Genomic DNA, 10,126 nt, shown 5'->3' with positions numbered 1-10,126 from the left:
CGCCGCCGCCTTCGCCAGTTGCAGCCGGGGCGGGAGCCGGGGCCCGGGCCCGGGCCGGTGCGGAGGGAAACCGCAGGCCTAGTCCGCCGCCCCCGCGTGGGAAGGCGACTGTACCTGTTAACAGGCGCGGGCCGAGCGCGGCTAGCGTGGGGGCCGGGGTGGGGGGCGGGGGAGCTCTCCGGGCCCGAGGCGCAGGGCTGGGAGGGGGCGGGGGGACGGCGGAGGAGAGGTGGCCGGCTGCCTGCACTCTGTGCCTGTGCAACCTCTGGCCAGGTGTGTGCGCGTTGCACGTGCATGCGCGTGGGGAGTGTCGGGGCGCGCTCCCCCCGGCCGCCCCTGATGTCCTGGGGATTCCTTGATAGAAGTGGGTCCGAGCCCGGGCTCCCGAAAGAAGTTGAGCGCTGCCGCTTTACTTCAGCCACGTCCCCGAGGACAGGCCTAGGCGACACCAGTTCCAGAGGTTGCAGAATCGTTTGTAGTTAGAGGGGCCTGCCCACCTCCTGCCTTCTCGGAGGCCCTCGACCTTGAATTTGATCTGGATCTGAAAGGTTATTTAGCTACCTGATGGAAAGACCGGTTGGGGGTGGGGGAGTGGTCGTGCGGTTATTTAATGGACTATGAAGCAGGCATCTTCTGCAGAAACTGTCTGAAGGGCTGCTGGGTTCCAACAGATTTATGTAGGTTCTCCCTTTGCCAAACCCCCTAAGAAAAAAGGGTCTTGTGGAAAGCCAATCTATGTGCTTCTATTTTTAGAAACTGGATGATGGGCATTTAAACAACTCCTTGGGCTCTCCAGTTCAAGCCGAGGTGTACTTCCCACGACTGGTAAATGCTTTGCTCTGTGCTCCATGTCTCTGCTTGTCCCCCCTCTCCTTTATAACTGCATTTTTCTGTGTTTTCTAGTGAGTCAGGTCCTCAGGATCTGAGGGCTTGGCACTCCTCTAACAGCCTGTAAACTTACTGTCTCTCCACTCTTCCTTTGCAGATCGTTCCATTTTGTGGGCACATTAAAGGTGGCATGAGACCAGGCAAGAAGGTGTTAGTGATGGGCATTGTAGACCTCAACCCAGAGAGGTAAGGCAGAGTCCTGCCATCCTCAAAATTATTAGGCAGTGGTGTGGTGCTGCCCACTCCTGTTGTGGTTTAGTCTCTTCCTCCTCCTTTCCTTGTGGACAGTGTTGCTAGCTGGGCATGCCAAGAAAGTACCATGTTCCCATGAAAAGAATGTGTATGAATCCTAGCCATCATTTCTCCAGACAGCTATTTATATCAGAGATGATAAATATAGACCCATATTTTCTCTTTGACCCTGAAGGAGGCCAAAGGCTTTTTTTTTTTTCTTTTTTGCAATTTTGAAACATGGTTCTTAGAAAAAAATCCAACAGTGTAAGTGGGACCCAAACTTAACAAGATATTATTTCTTGCAGGTCAGCTTCTGAGGCTGTTTTTTGAGAATTTTGAAATGGATTAAGATACAGATGTATGAATGGTTGGGGCACTTGCATTCTAATTTCAGTAACCTTCAACTCCACCGAAGTTTTCAACAGAGCCTGCTTTGAATATATTCCTGCTCCTCTGTAGCTTTAACTCTTAGGAAGAGTAATAACCCATTAAATGAAGATGAACCAAAAAGAGGAATGACTTGGATCTTCTTGAAATGGTACATCCAATCCTGAACAAATGATTCTGTTTTCTTTTCAGCTTTGCAATCAGTTTGACCTGCGGTGACTCGGAAGATCCTCCTGCTGATGTGGCAATTGAACTCAAAGCTGTGTTCACAGACCGGCAGCTACTCAGAAATTCTTGTATATCTGGGGAAAGGGGTGAAGAACAGTCAGCAATCCCTTACTTCCCATTCATCCCAGACCAGCCATTCAGGGTGAGTACCTCGAGCGCCTTGGCCACAACCACTGGCAGAGCAGTGGTGTTCTCCTTATCCAGTGTGTGCCAAGCACACTTTGAGCAGCCAGAATTTCTGAGCAGGTCAGGAATTTTGTCACCTAATGATGAAAGAAAAAAATAAAAAGAGTTCTGTGTGCTGATAGAAATTAATATTCACCAAAGGCTCTTCATCTCATATATTTAGTAAATGCACCCATATTAATGTAACGTGATTATTAATTCTAAACCACTATACTTAGCTATATGTAAGTATTAATTTATTGAACACTTTGCTGTGTAGTACTCAACATGATGTTAAGCACATATTAAAATTCTTGCCCCCAAATATTTGATTGGTTAGTAAATATTAGTAAGTATCTAGAAGTTTCCTCATCTTTTTCTTATCCTGAAAATAGCTTAAAAACCTTATTAGTCGCAACTTTTTGCAGAACTGAGTATTATCATTTCTTGCTCTCTTTTCCCTTTGCTAATGAGGCCATGCTAGTGACCTTGTTTTCCTCTCTGGGTTAATTAAGCCTCAGTCTATTTCATGGTCACAGGCTGTGTGGCTGACACTTTCCTTCCTTTGGGCTGGATGAATATAGACTTACTCCCCACTATCTAGCAGGCAGGAAACACAACCCCAGCTTTCGTGTATCAGGCAACATCAGCAACACCCTCCATGGAGGATAGTGGCAAATACGAGATAAAAGTCAGTAATGCATTAATAAGGATGTATTGCAGTGTCAGGCCCAGTGATGAAGTTCTCTTCCTCACATCCCACTAAGGAGAGGCTCTTGGGTAATATAGGAGGAGCCTGGTAGAGCAGAACCATCAACATGTTGCTCTCCATCTCGAAGTTTTCAAAGACCTTATGATTATTTCTCTTTATGGGGAGAAAATAAGAACCAATAACTTTAACATCAGTGATCAAATTGAGGCAAGTTAACCTTTTCATCATCGTCTGGAGAAGGTACCCTTCACCCATTGTCTTATCCCATAGCTTCCCTTCTTTAGGATGGTCGTATCCCCTTAGGCTCCTCTTGGCTGCAGCAACTTCTTAATTATGAGCCTTAACCCCTGAGCAACCAGAGTTTCTGAGTGGCAGAAGAAACACATCGTTCCCCAACAACAACATTGGAGTGAAATAGACCCTTGATGCTATAATTTTACCAATAATATGAATTAAATGTGATTAATATCATATATGGCATCTCTCCTTACCTGGTAAATACCAGTGCTTTCAATAAATATATCATAGCACAGAGCCAATAATTACACTCTATGGTGAATAACTTAAGGAAAAGAAGAAGAAAAGCTTTTACCATGTGGAATCAGTATTTCTGTTGGGCTTAACAAAGCCTTGTTAATTACACATTCTTAGTCCAATGGTAATTACTGTGTAACCTTCTCTCTACTTTAGTGTTTATCATGTTTTAGTGCCTAGACTATTATTACATGCTCCTAATGGGTTCCAGTTCTGCCTCGTGAGGGGCTCCTGTGAAGGTGGAATGGAATTGTTCAGGGGAAGACTATGGAGGCATTAAGTGCCAGATGAATAAATCTGTTCTATTTTACATCACTTTCTGGAATACGAGGAGAAATGTTAAAAAGCCTAAGCAATTTAAAATCTTTAAAGGCTATTTCATGGTACAGAGGAGTGGTTTTCAAAGTGTTTTCCCTATCCCAGAGACAGCATCACTTTGGAACTTACTAGAAAATGCAGAGTCTTAAATCTTACCTTGGAAGTACTGAACTGAGAACTTGGGGAGTGGATCCCAGCAGTCTGTGCTCCAATTAGCTCTCTGTGGTTCAAGTGTGTTCTGGTGTTTGAAAATCACTGAAGATTATGCCTTTTTTTTTTTTTTTTTCTTTCTACAATGAAGTTTATTTTCCCCAGCAGGATTCATTGAATTGTGAATTCATATATATTTATTTTGTTTGTTCCAGGTGGAAATTCTGTGTGAGCACCCACGTTTCAGAGTGTTTGTGGACGGACACCAACTTTTTGATTTTTACCATCGTATTCAAACGTTATCTGCCATTGACACCATAAAGATAAATGGGGACCTCCAGATCACCAAGCTTGGCTGATGTTTAAACCACCTCTGTTCCAAACAGGACCAAGTGCCACAACTACATGACTGTTGGTGTAGGAGGAGTGTCCTATCAAGATCTAGAGACTTAAAAAGAGAACTAAAGGCAAGCTTCACTGTCTCTTCTTTCTGTGCAGTTGAAACCCAAAATGACAACCTCCATTGTGGTTTACCTGTAGAAAGAAAGCTGTTGGACAAAGACACCGAGCCATTATTCCCAAATCAAAGTAATACATTTATGCTGGATTTTATTCAGACTAAACTAAAATGGACTGATAATGATTTGTGATTTTGGTATCAAATTATTCATTTTAAACCAAGGTGATGTTTAGAAACAAAAATGCCAAAAGCATTTAAAACAGTGGTACACGGAAACCAACGCATTTCTGCACTGAAGTAGAATTGTGTAGCACAACCAACATCTAGTCAGGGTATTTACATAGAATGTAGGCTATTCATAGTTTAATTTTGTTTTGTTTCCTTTTATTTTTTTTGGCACAGTGTAATGTCAGTTCAGATTTTTGAAGCTTTCCTATAGGTATTTATTTATATTCAACATATGTTTTAGAGAATGAGCAAATTATAAGGACAGCAAGTAATAAACTTTGAATGTATAAATATCTTAGGTTGAGGAGAGAAAATTACATATTACAATCATGTAACAGGTAAATTTATACCTTAAAGAACTGGGTTGTATTCTCCAAACCTCTGAACTTTAAATCTCTTCATATAAATGCTGTAAGTGCTTTTGGGAAAGATTTGCTTTGTTTCGATAAAACTGCTTTTTAAGATATTATCAGTTATGTAAAATTCTATTTACATTGTTTCTTACTGTGAATTAGCACAGTATTAGTTTCTTTAAAACTAAGTAACTCCCTAGATTTACATATAGTTCATTAAGTTGTTATTAAATTAACTGAAATCACATAAGAGATGATTGCATAGACAATTTTTTAAGTGACTATTATAGAAACTTAAAAGCATAATATGAAAATGATTCTGGAATGCAATGTGAAGCAAAAGCAAATGGCCCCAAATAACTTACTTGGAAATAATTTATATCAACTTATGCTGTTGGCTCATTGTATAACTTTTCTTATGTGACCCTCACCAATATCCTTAAGCAATGCCTTTGGAGCTTCCGTGTAGAGGGCGCTTCTTACTGTGTTGCCTTGGAGTTCGTAGTAGGATGGGATGGGATCCAGATTAGGAAAGGATCAAGTTGTTTATCTGAAAGGCTAAGTCCTAGGACTCCAGGTCTTTGAGTCCAGCCATTAGTGTGAATGCTTCCAGTGAAGCTGGAGAAGTTTCTCTGCACTTGTGGAAGTGATCAAACTGTAGTGTTTCTCTCATAGGAGGCTACAAACTGTCATTGTTACTGCAAGGCCAGGGATGGTTGGAGTCCTGGGAGCTGGAATTCACAAGGTACATTGGCCCTAAAGAGAAGGGCCGTTGGCATTGCTTTGGCTAGGTAGAGGGGAAGAAAGGGGTGCTGGGGTGGGGGTGTATTTATATATAATTTAGATTTTTGTTTGTACAGCATACTGCTTGACATGTCCTCGTCCTGCTTTGCTTTTTTACACATCATGCAGAGGCACTGAAGTGGCCAGATCATTTTCATGTGTCAAGAATGTAGACAGTGTTTCAGTACCAAAGTCTAAGATAAACAAAGCAAACTAAAATTGTGAATTTTTTTATAGGTGATATATTTGGATTCTTCTCAACTTTGAAACTGTTTAACACAGTTCCATGGTGTTATATACAAAGATACTCTATCCAGACAGACTGGCTGCACACTACAAGCTGTTTGTACCAGCTGACTTAGATAGCCATATTCAGCTCTGAGGGCTGATCTGTGGCTCTGGGTGTTTTCAAGCCTGTGTTTGACCTTTCACACCTCACTTTTGCAGAGAGACTTAGAAGGTACCCTGAGATTTATTTGTAGGGCCTTTGATTCAGCCAAGATAAAAAGACCGTAGAAGAGGGCAACTTTGAATGTCCACTGTTCCCACTGACTGCATAATTCAATGGAAACTAGAGGAGTAGGAAAATAACTGATTGGAAGTGACACCGTGTTCTCTCAACCTATCAGCTAACTCATTAGCAGCCTTAGGCAGCTTAGTGTGAAAATACACTATTAACCCTTCATTTCCCTGTGAGGTCAGGAGCAACCTCTTAGATAAGCCTACTGGGATTAATCTGAGTGGTGTGATGGGCTAAGTATAGCTAAATGAGTAGGGAGCCTTCTATCCTAATGTTAGATATAAACTGGGACATATGTGTTCATACCTTCTCCTTGGCACGGAAGGGGTAAGGTGGGGATTTCAGGGTGGAAAGTGCAATTTAAAGCTTCACAGGAAAGTTTGTGTACGTAGGGAGTTATTTCTGTCCAGAGCCCTAGTTTTGCAATAACCAAAAACCAAGGAATAACAATCAGGCTCTGGGGAAATAAAAGACAGGCTTTAGACAATCTGTTTCTGCAGCAAAATTGAAGTGAATGTGTATATCTACTTACCAGTCAATGAAAGTGACTTCTGCTTTCTGGGGTATCCCAGAATTGTCTTAAAAGTCTTTTTTAAATTTTGAAATCCCATTTCAAATCTTACCAACCTTAGTTCAAAACCCCCTAAGAGATTACTCTTAGACTTCATGCTTTGTTAAATGGCATAGCCATTTGTATTTAAAAGAAAATCTCCAAAAAGAGGGGAAAAGCCCTGTTGCCTTGAGAAACAGCCTTGGCGTTTTCTGGCATTAATGCAGAAATAATGTTCCTATGATAAAATATTTTCAAAGAAACACTTTCTTATTTACTGCGTGGTGTAAAATGTTGCTAAATGTGTTGTTACATTATGTCACTGCTAAAAGTTATTTGCACTACAATAAAGGAATTTTCTACAAAATAATCTCCATTTTATTACACGTTGTGCGTGGCCCTAGGTAGAATACACTTAGCACAGAATTGGGGACTCGCACTGCTCCCTCAGTGTCACACTTACACTGCACAACCACTTGACTGTTAATATGTTTCCCACTCTGACTTAAAAAAAAACCTGAAAGTGTCTTAGGGGCTCCCAGAGACCAAGTCAGTTGTGGATATAGTGGATTCTTTTTAAATATACTTTGCTTATAATACATTCATTTTTTTGGTGTACAGTTCTGTGTATTGTAAAATTCAGTCTAACTACCATTTTGTTAGGATTCAAAATCATTGCATTAGCCCCCAGTCCCCCACATCATCCCATTGTAGTTAAGTTTGCCCCCAAATATAACTGATTAGGAAAACACAGGTCTGGTTTCCCTCCTTAGAGTTGCATTTTTCTGAATGTCATAAAAGACAGAATCGCACAATGTATAATCTTTTGGGGTTGTCTTGATGTTGTATCAGTTTTTCTCTGTGTACTGTTTGCACAATAGTCCAGTGTATGGATAATCCTTTATCCACTCACCTGTTGAAGGGTGGAGTGGATTCCTGGTAAGTCAGTAGATACAATATTATCACAGTATATACACAGCAGCAAGATTGTATTTTTCTTGCCTTTCCTGTGGTTTGAACACTTTGATCCTTTGGCTATTCAACCTTCAAGTAATACTTGATGGCATAGAGAAATTTGTCCAGATTCAGTTAGCAGTAGACAACAAAGATTAATTAGACTTTAGTTTTACTAAGAAGGCAGAACTATGAGACTAGTTTTCTGATTGTTCTGATGTGGCTTTTGCAATTCAGTCCAGACAGGAAAGAGGCTTATTAAGGTGGGGACAATTTGCTGCTCTGCTGGGCACAGATAGGAAAGCCACTGTGCCCTCCAGCTAGGCTAAGATGGCACCTTGGGGACACGATATTGTTCTATGGCAATATGTTGAGTTATTAGATGGCCTGGAAGAAATGGGTCATTGAAGTCTCTTGAGTGACACAAACCCTGAGGACCCTCAGGCATTCAAGTATTTGTTGAGCTGTGTCAGTGGTTCCAGGCTCTTGGATCCATCAATGGGTAAAAAAGGCAAAAGTCTCTGGTGGTTTGAAACTTCAGTGTGCTTTAAGAATCACCCAGTCTGTTTAAGGAGCAGCAACACCCCTGAAAGAGGCTGTTTTAGTAGGTCTGGAGTAGCGCCAAGGAGTGTGTGCTTTTAAGAAGCATCCTGGATGCAGGTTGTCATGCACCCCAGATTAAGCAGCTGTGCCTTAGGAGCTCCTGGCCAGCCGCTGACTCACCGTTGGCATGAATGGGCCTTGAGATTCTGACCTGTGGATACTGTTGTGTGAAAGCTTTTTCAAACTGCAGATCCTATTTTGCCAAAACCCTGCACCTGCCTTTGCAACGTTACAATTGTGTGTCATTGTCCCTAACTTAACCTTCCCTGCCCTCCTGCCCTACCTTAAATGGTTCTGCCTTTCAAAGGACTGTAGCAGTGCTCCTGCTTTGGGTTGGTTTAGAGGTGAGGTAGAATGCTGGTATCTATTTTGTGTAATGAATGCTCCTAAAAGATGAGACTCTGGAGGGGGCCTGTCTTTCTCCCAGATAAGCATTTCAATTAGCCATTCACTGGAAAACCAACCAGCAGGCTGGGGCCCTGTGAGGCTGATGGGCATGGTAATTTATGAAGAGCCAAAGAGCAAGCGGTAGTGGCTTTCAGGGCACTTTGACGTGGGCTTCTTTACACACACACACACACACACACACACACACACACACACACACGCACGCACACACACACCCCTGACTGCCTGCATGATGCTGCAGGGTTGCCTCCAGCCACTTGCTTCCTGATGTGAATTTCCCAATGGCTTTTCCAATAAAGAAAGAAAAAAAAAAAAAAAAGAAGAACTGCTTTGTGAAACATCCTCCATAATTAGTTAAGTGGGTGTATCTAAGGTGCCCAACCCAGAGAGCAGAGGAAGAGACAGCCACGGGTGCTTCAGCTCACTTTGATACACCCTTCCATCTCCTAGGACAAGAAGTTGACTAGGTGAGCAAGCAGAGAGCAAGGAGGCCCCATTGTCTGATAGAGAAACAGTCCCTAAATAATAGGTTCTGGGAGATGACAAACCAGCCAGAGGCCTTGGGGATGATGTAGGGTTTGGGGACCTTCCAAGTTTTCCTGAGTCAGAATGATAACAAGCTAATAACCCAGCGCCTCCCTTTCTGTCATTCTTTCAGTTTGTTTCTTTTTGGATGGGCTCTCCTGTGTCACCCAAGCGTGTCTCCTAGGCATAACCTCCCAATTATGTCTGGGACTACAAGCGTGAACCACCTTGTCTACCTGTCATTAATCCTAAAACAATAGGTGCAAATAACCATTTACCTAAGCAGTTGTTCTAGAAGACAAGGAAGTAAAGCGCAAGTCTGGTGGGGAATAGGGGCTGGGAATGGGGTGCTCCTGCTCTCTGGACTTGAGGTGTGCGCTTCCAGCCTTAATTCACCTCCTGTGGGAATGAGGATTGCAGTGGCACTGCCGGCAACATGTTCAGAGAGCCAGAAGTGGCAACAGGTTTGTGGGAGTAAAAACATTTCTTACAGCTGATAAAACCTGAGCTTAAAATTATCATAATTCCAGTTTCTACAATAATCCTCCACAGTTTCATAGAAAAACAGTATAAAAAGTGCTAATCTTAATGGACTTGGTATATAGCCCAGCAGTACAGCACATATATGAGCCCTGTGTTCTGGTCTCAGCACAAAAAAAGATAAAAAGCTAATCCTCAAGACGATTCTAATTCGTTGAATTGTGTTTTTTACATAATTTAACTGGAGCCTTATTTTATTTAAAAATCTAACCAGAATTAACAGTGCAATATTTAAATATTTAGAGTGGTGTTTGTGAAATTGACTTTGAGGATTTTTCCTAATGCAATAAAAATGACATTTTAGCTCAGCATAAAACGACACTTAATGGTATACTAAAATTGAACAAGAAAGATATGCCTAAAATAATGAAGCGCTCAAAACAAATTTTTGTTTCTGAGACTCTTAATAAAACAGTATGGTTGGGGCTGGAGAGATGGCTCAGTGGTCTAAAGCACCTACTTGGAACAAGCTCGGCGAAGCACAGGGACTGCGGTTCGATCCTCCAGCACCACATGCCAGCCAGCCGCGCCCCCTGGTGGGCTGAGCTGGCCACACACACACACAATAAATAAATGTTAAAAAAAT

General features: G+C 42.1%; 1 protein-coding gene across 1 annotated transcript in view; it reads left to right on the top strand.

Annotated features, from left to right (window-relative positions):
* The window catches only part of Lgalsl (galectin like), an 8,145-nt gene extending 1,274 nt beyond the window's left edge, over positions 1–6,871 (top strand). Inside the window, exons 4-7 of the mRNA XM_023720850.1 lie at positions 754–825; positions 986–1,074; positions 1,702–1,879; positions 3,832–6,871. Coding sequence (XP_023576618.1) covers positions 754–825; positions 986–1,074; positions 1,702–1,879; positions 3,832–3,975 — 483 coding nt within the window. The 3' untranslated portion in view covers positions 3,976–6,871. The remainder of the gene's footprint in view (positions 1–753; positions 826–985; positions 1,075–1,701; positions 1,880–3,831) is intronic.
* The last annotated feature ends 3,255 nt before the right edge of the window (positions 6,872–10,126 follow it).

Source organism: Octodon degus, unplaced genomic scaffold, assembly GCF_000260255.1.
Source record: "Octodon degus isolate 3935 unplaced genomic scaffold, OctDeg1.0 scaffold00078, whole genome shotgun sequence".
NCBI lineage: Eukaryota > Metazoa > Chordata > Mammalia > Rodentia > Octodontidae > Octodon > Octodon degus.
This window is presented reverse-complemented; position numbering and strand designations above follow the sequence as displayed.